This window comes from Betta splendens, chromosome 10, assembly GCF_900634795.4.
Source record: "Betta splendens chromosome 10, fBetSpl5.4, whole genome shotgun sequence".
Classification (NCBI taxonomy): Eukaryota; Metazoa; Chordata; class Actinopteri; order Anabantiformes; family Osphronemidae; genus Betta; species Betta splendens.
Window position 1 is genome coordinate 1,672,913 of NC_040890.2, and position 6,438 is coordinate 1,679,350.

The 6,438-nt window shown below is 47.0% G+C and overlaps 1 protein-coding gene across 2 annotated transcripts; it reads right to left on the reverse strand.

The window, feature by feature from the left end:
• Positions 1–2,099: 2,099 nt before the first annotated feature.
• LOC114864488 (uncharacterized) lies at positions 2,100–5,162 on the reverse strand. Of its 2 annotated transcripts, none has more exons than XM_029165352.3 (2): positions 4,682–5,162; positions 2,100–4,048 (listed from the first exon to the last, which is right to left on the reverse strand). In XM_029165352.3, the coding sequence occupies exon 2, from the start codon at positions 4,035–4,037 to the stop codon at positions 2,106–2,108; it is 1,932 nt and encodes a 643-aa protein (XP_029021185.1). In that variant the 5' UTR covers positions 4,038–4,048; positions 4,682–5,162; the 3' UTR covers positions 2,100–2,105. The 2 variants fall into 2 exon arrangements, with proteins under 2 accessions (XP_029021185.1, XP_055368308.1); XM_055512333.1 differs by having other exon boundaries at positions 2,358–2,495; positions 2,600–5,162.
• Between the last annotated feature and the right edge of the window lie 1,276 nt (positions 5,163–6,438).

Consider the following 6,438-nt stretch of genomic DNA (forward strand, 5'->3'; position numbering starts at 1 on the left):
TAGCTCCACTGGAGTCAGGGCCACGGAGTAGTATGCTATCGGCTGAGCGTGCGTTCCAACTCCAGTCCTCTGTGCCAACACTCCGCATGCATGACCCTGTCGACAAGAGACATACAACAAAAATGTTTTCTCATAGTCTGGAAGAGCCAAGGCTGGGGCTTGCTGTAACAACAACTTGATAGTTTCAAAAGCCATGTGACCCTCTGGGGTCCATGCGAGTGATGCTCGCAAATTTTCAGCTCCTTCAGATTTTACCATGTTTGTAGCGGCTGGACAATGGAAGAGTAACCGTCAATCCACTCCGAGCTGTATCCTGTCAGTCCCAAAAATGTCAACATCTCTCGGACTGTGGTCGGCTTGGGTGCTTGAGACACAGCTTTCAGTTGATCTGGAGACACTGACCTGGTCCCCTCCGCAATCACTCTCTCCAAATACTCTACACGATCTTTACAGTACTGCAGTTTCTTGAGTGAAGCTTTATGACCCCTTTCAGCTAATAAGGTCCATAAGGTGATAGAATCTTCATGGCACGTTTCTAGGTCAGGTGCGCAGAGGATGATATCATCAACGTACAGGAGGACAGTGCTTTTTATCTTACCGGCTAAATCTTCCATGTCCTCCTTTAACACTTTGTTAAATAAGTGTGGACTGTGCTTGAATCCCTGTGGCAACCTAGTGTATGTGTAAGACTGTCCTCTGTAAGTGAAGGCAAAAAGATGTCTGCTGTATTCACTCACTGGCACGCTGAAAAATGCAGAACACAAATCAACCACAGTAAACCACTTTGCATCTGGTGGAACATTGGACAACAACGTGTGTGGATTCGGCACTTCAGATGGATAATCTTCAACTACTTCATTTAACGCTCTAAGGTCATGCACTAGCCTAAACCTTTCCCTGTCCGCCTTTTTGATAGGGTATATGGGTGTGTTACCACTTGGGTTCGGTTCCTCCACAAGTACACCTGCATCCAACAGACCTTGGATGGTTGGCTGAATTCCAGCCTCAGCTTCAGGTTGTAATGGATATTGTGACTTCCAGGGAGGTTTGCAACCGGGTTTCAGGTGTACCTCCACTGGCTGTGCGGACTTAATTAAGCCCACATCAGCGTCATGTTTGGACCAGAGCTTCTCGGGTACTCGTTCCACCATCTCCTTCTGTAACTCAGAATGTTGATGACAAAACACAGTCTGACAAGGAAGGCTGATGACTTGTGGGGAAGCCCAACCCTCAGCAGAAATAGCTATTTTTAAGAACAAATCATCTTCACTCACCCAAATGTTGCTATTTTCAGTGGGCCTAAACTTAACCTGCTTCGATTCCACGATCATCTGTCCCAAATGCTTTGGCTCGTACCCTGGATTTACTAAGAGAGAAACATGCGGCTTGCTGTTTGTTAATTTGAATTCCTGGTCTAAATACTCGCCTTTTTCTACCGTCATAGCTGCTCCCTGTCTTCCCAGGACAATAGAAGCAGACTGGATGGGGGTTTTCTTTGGTTGTTGTTCTATCCACTCAGCTGGTTGGGCCTCAGATTCTGTTTTAAAATACTGAAGTGTGCAATGAGGAGGACACGCAGGGCGGGACGCTTCTGGCATGTTAGCTTTAATAAAGTCCATCCATTTTTCAGCTGCGTCCATGAATGTCTCATCGATGTCTCCAAGCCAGTACACCATTTCTTCGTCTTTTTTCACAGTCATTTGACACTGTGCTGTGTCGACAATCACTCCATCTGGTGTACACAAAATGGCACAGCCTAGTTTACATAAAGCGTCTCGTCCAAGTAAGTTCACAGGTGTTTGATCTGAAATTAATACAGGCAGTTCCACTGTTTTTCCTCGGAACTGCGAAGGAATCGGGTCAGATCGGGGAATCAGCTGCTTTGTCCCTGAGAATCCAACAATCCGCACATATTGTCCAGATCTTGGGAGGTGGTCAGCATCAGCGTTGCTTACACACGTATAAGCAGCTCCGGAGTCAGCCATCATGTTCATAGGTTTACCGGCTACATTAACCGGCACCGGAGGCTCTTCATCAGGGCTCGAGACAGTTTTTAATGGCAACTGACACTCCCCTCCCGGATTCCCCTGATTCTCAGGGCACCCCTAGTATCCAGCAGGAGGACCCTGCCATGGACTGGTGGGTCCCATCTGCCGTGGGGCTCCTTGTGGGATCTGGCGCACCGACCCGTAACACTGACGTCTCATGTGTCCAACTCTGCCACAACGGAAGCACCTTACCTCATTTTCTCGATTACCCCACATCACCCGTGCTCTCCCAACCGTGGCTCCCCCTCTCATCCTTGGTGGGCCGCCTCTCCAGCCTCCTGACTGGACGTAGATAACTTGTGGCTGGACAGCAGGTGGGGCTGTGATGGTGGGGGGAGATGCATGTCCAGCTGCAGTCACAGGCTGAACCACTGCTTGGATCTTTTTCCTCCCTTCAGTTAGCTGCTGCTGGGTCAGTTTTCTCACCGTCTCTTCATCCTGCTGCTTCTGACGGAGCGCAGCAGAACGAATTTTGGTCACAGCATCAATAACATGGTCAGTGAATTGCTCAAAGGGCATGGTGTATAGCCCCACTGCATCTCCCAGCTTACTTTGTGCAGGCAAGGGCAAACCATCAACAATTCTTTTTCTGAGAGCCTGCCTATGGAAAATGTCCTCATCAGGTCTTCCACCTGTTTGTCTGATCCATTCTTTTTGAGTGAGGTGAACATAGGCTTGTGGGCTCTCATCATCTTTTATTGGCACAGCTACAATGCTATCAGGCTGAATTCTGGTTGGATAACGAAGTCTCAGAGCTGTCCACAGCGCATTGCGATGCCTGTTGAACAACTCTCCATTGTGTGCTTGTGTACCTGCATAGGCATTCATCTGCGCCGATCTCAGCGTCTCCTCCATCTCCTGCTTCCCCAGCACCTTCCCAAGGAGGGCCTTGAGGTCACCCACTGCCAGGATGGTGGCTATGGTTTCTTCTTCGAAGGCTGCTACCCATTTCCCGGCGCCATCATGCAGACATGGCAGTCTCTGCACCAGCCCTTCCAGATCCATGGTTGGCCAGGGCACATACTGCAGATTTGCTCCTTTGGCCAGCAGGGGGTATTCGGACGCCTCCTCTACTACCTCTGCTGACACTGGATGTCCCTTGGAGCTGAGCGTGATGACGCCTTCCATCTGTCCGTGCTCTTCTACTACTTCACTGCCAGGGGCAAAGGCCTCAGGACGGGGCATCTTTTCCTTTATCCTGGCCTGCTTGGGCTTAGCTCCAGCCTGCAGATAGCGAGGGGTAGAGACCATACTTGGATCTGGCAATTTAGAGTACTGTACCTCTGCCAGGGATCTTCGGACTCTTTCACTCTCCCCAGTTGCTCCTTCTTCTTCGCCTTGCTCCTCGCCCTCGCTGCCGTCCTGTGCACACTCAGATTGTTTTATGTCATGCATTACCTTATCATGTAAGCCACTAATACGACGAGTGTCTTTCCCTGCAAGCTGAACTGCTTTAGCATACGTGGCAGGTAAGTCTTCTATGTCATCTAGCTCTCTCTCTCTTTCCCTGACCTTCTTTAACTCATTAATGGGATAGATGCTTTTACCTGATTTACCGGACCTAAGTGAATAGTCTCCTAATAGTCTGATCTCCCGCACCGGCATCTGTGCAGCATAAGATGGGGGCTCTGCTTTTAAGGATTCTCCCTTTTTTCTCTCCTCTTTTCTCCGCTCAATCTGTTTTTTCACATATTCAGCTGTTTTCTCCCTCAGGAGTTGGGCTTGATCTGTGAATAACTTTAGCATTGCAACCTCACGCTCACGTTTACACAGTCGCTTGGTAGATTTATCATTTATTTTGTAGTTTTTTATTAACACTTCCATCTCCACACATTGCTCATGATCGAATGTTCCATCGGATGGCCAGGGTGACTGAGCTTTACCCGTCCGCTTATTCCATTTCTTGGAATACTTCTCAATCTCCTGAGAAAGGAGAGGATGTTTCCTCCCCAAGATCGCAACTGGAGACGTGTCTTTGAGTGCAGCCATTATTCCTATATCTGGAGAAAAAGCACTGGTGAAATGTATGCTGTAAATTGTGCAAACAACCAGAAATGAATTTTAATGAGAATGAAAATGAGAATGAAAGTGATTTTTTTTTTCTATTAATTCTTTATTTACTTAATTTTTCATTTACCTTATTCTCCCGCGACTTTATCTCTACACCCCTCTATAACTCAAAAATGATTAATGTGATACGTCACCTTTTTCTCTCACTTGCACACACTTTCACACACACACACACCCACCCAGAGCCTATAGCCCTGTATACTGAAACACACACACTCTCGAGCCTAATGCTCTTAACAGCTGTGACACATACACACAGATAGGAGAAGTGAACACTCGAAGAGGAACAAAGCTAGTCTCCGGGCCCAATTTGGAGTCTCAACCAATTTAGCAGTTAGCACTGCTTCCCCCTTTTTCTTTTTAATCGAAGAACGGCCACGATCTGCACACTCTCTGTGATCTGCTCCACCAGTCCCAACCACAGTGCGGATCGTTATTCTAACCTTCACAAATTACATCAACAAAAATTACCGCAATGTCCACAATTACCAAAAATGATAGAATGATAGTTAAAATGAAATGTTAAAATGTTGCAAAAAATGTTTAATCTAGACAGCACTCACCCAACGGCTCTCCCCAGACTGTTCAAAAACAAACAAACACACACAGACACTGAACAGCGAGGCTTTGTCTCCCCGTCACACACTCTCTCTCTGCTTCAAAGGACGGAAAGGGAACGCACACTGTCAATTATTAACACACACTCAAGGTTTTTTAACTTCACAGACACAAACTCCAAAAAAAATGTTATCACCACGACACCTATTAATTATTAACCCCACAACAACTTAACACTTATCACACTATCCTTAAATGCATTAACATATACTAAAACATACACTCACCCCAACTTAACTATACTTGCGCAATACTAACACGTCGACACACTGCAGTTCAATACGCAATCAACTCAAAGCGCTTTTACCGGTTATCCCTATGTTACCAGGCCTCACAAACATTGGGAAGCTCTACACTTGGATTGATCCGTTCCAAGCTTAATGTAGATTCCCAATACTTTACACAAGCCTACAGTGCCTATTAAATTTCTATCGAGCAGGTCAAATCTACCGAATTTCACAACCCGTTGCACCGAGGCCGCACTGTCTACCGACGCCGGTACCGTACGTCTTTCCCTTTAATTTAACAGCCGCTCAACGAGGTATGGTTCAGTGACCCCGCTCAATACCTGGACCAAATTTTCCAGTGTCGACACAGAACTTACACAGCCTTAAATTTATTTTAACCGAATGCAGACTACAACGCCCATACTTTAGATTTCCCAAACGTCGCCTGCCTCAAGTTAACCTACGTAACTTCTAGAGGTCAATAGGCCATGTCATTTTTCCCCAAGCGCAAGATAGCACATACACACACAGCAGTTGGTTATGCAAAGCAGCTATTTACAGCAGTATAAGTAAGCACAGGTAAATTCTCCACCGCCTCTCTTTGTCTCTCCCACACAGATAATTTACTTAAAGCAGCCAAATCAGAATTTAATGATCAGATTTCTCTAATTTTACCAACATTTGCTCACACTGTCTCGAACACAGAGAATCGTCACGTAAAAGCTTTAAGCGCTATTTACCTTCACTGATGACGACGGTCGTGCGTCCGGGCCAGTCCGGACAAATGTTGGTTCCGGAAATGGCTCCTCAGGCCTGTGTTCGTGACGCCATTTTGTCGTGTATTTTGGTGGTCCGACCTTATCAGAGATTTCACACGGACTCAAACTTTTGTGCTCAAATTAACAAATGAATTTATTACACACAATGAAATAGTACAATCACAGAATAATCATGAGAGAGGTGGTGGCCGAATTCACCTGGAGGTTTGTCTGCAGAACAAACTGAGAGGTCGAAAAAGGTCAGCTGGGTGTCTGCAGCAGACCCTCTGCGAAGCACTCTAAGAAACATCTCCCCATGCCCACTATATAAAGCTGTGTTGTTTATGCAACCAGCAAGTGCCTACGTGTCCATCGAAAGTCCATGTTTACACAGCTGCAGTAGCGTATTTGTTTTAGTGGCCAATCTGACACCACGGTCAACTTGACCCTCGCTGCAGTGGACAGAAATAACCTCATGAGAGTAACAGAATATACTACACACGAGTCCCGCCACAGCGTTCTCCTGACGGCGGGCGCACTCCGCCAGATTCTGGAGCGCGGAGTTGGTCCTTTCCTCCTGCTCGCTGAGCCGTTGCTCCTGGACGGAGAGCGCAGCGCGGAGGCTCTCGATGCTGGCTGGGTCCATTCTGGCCAGATTGTTCTGTCAGGGCGTTGTAGATGGCGGACCCACATGCACAGCACAACACAGCGTTGAGG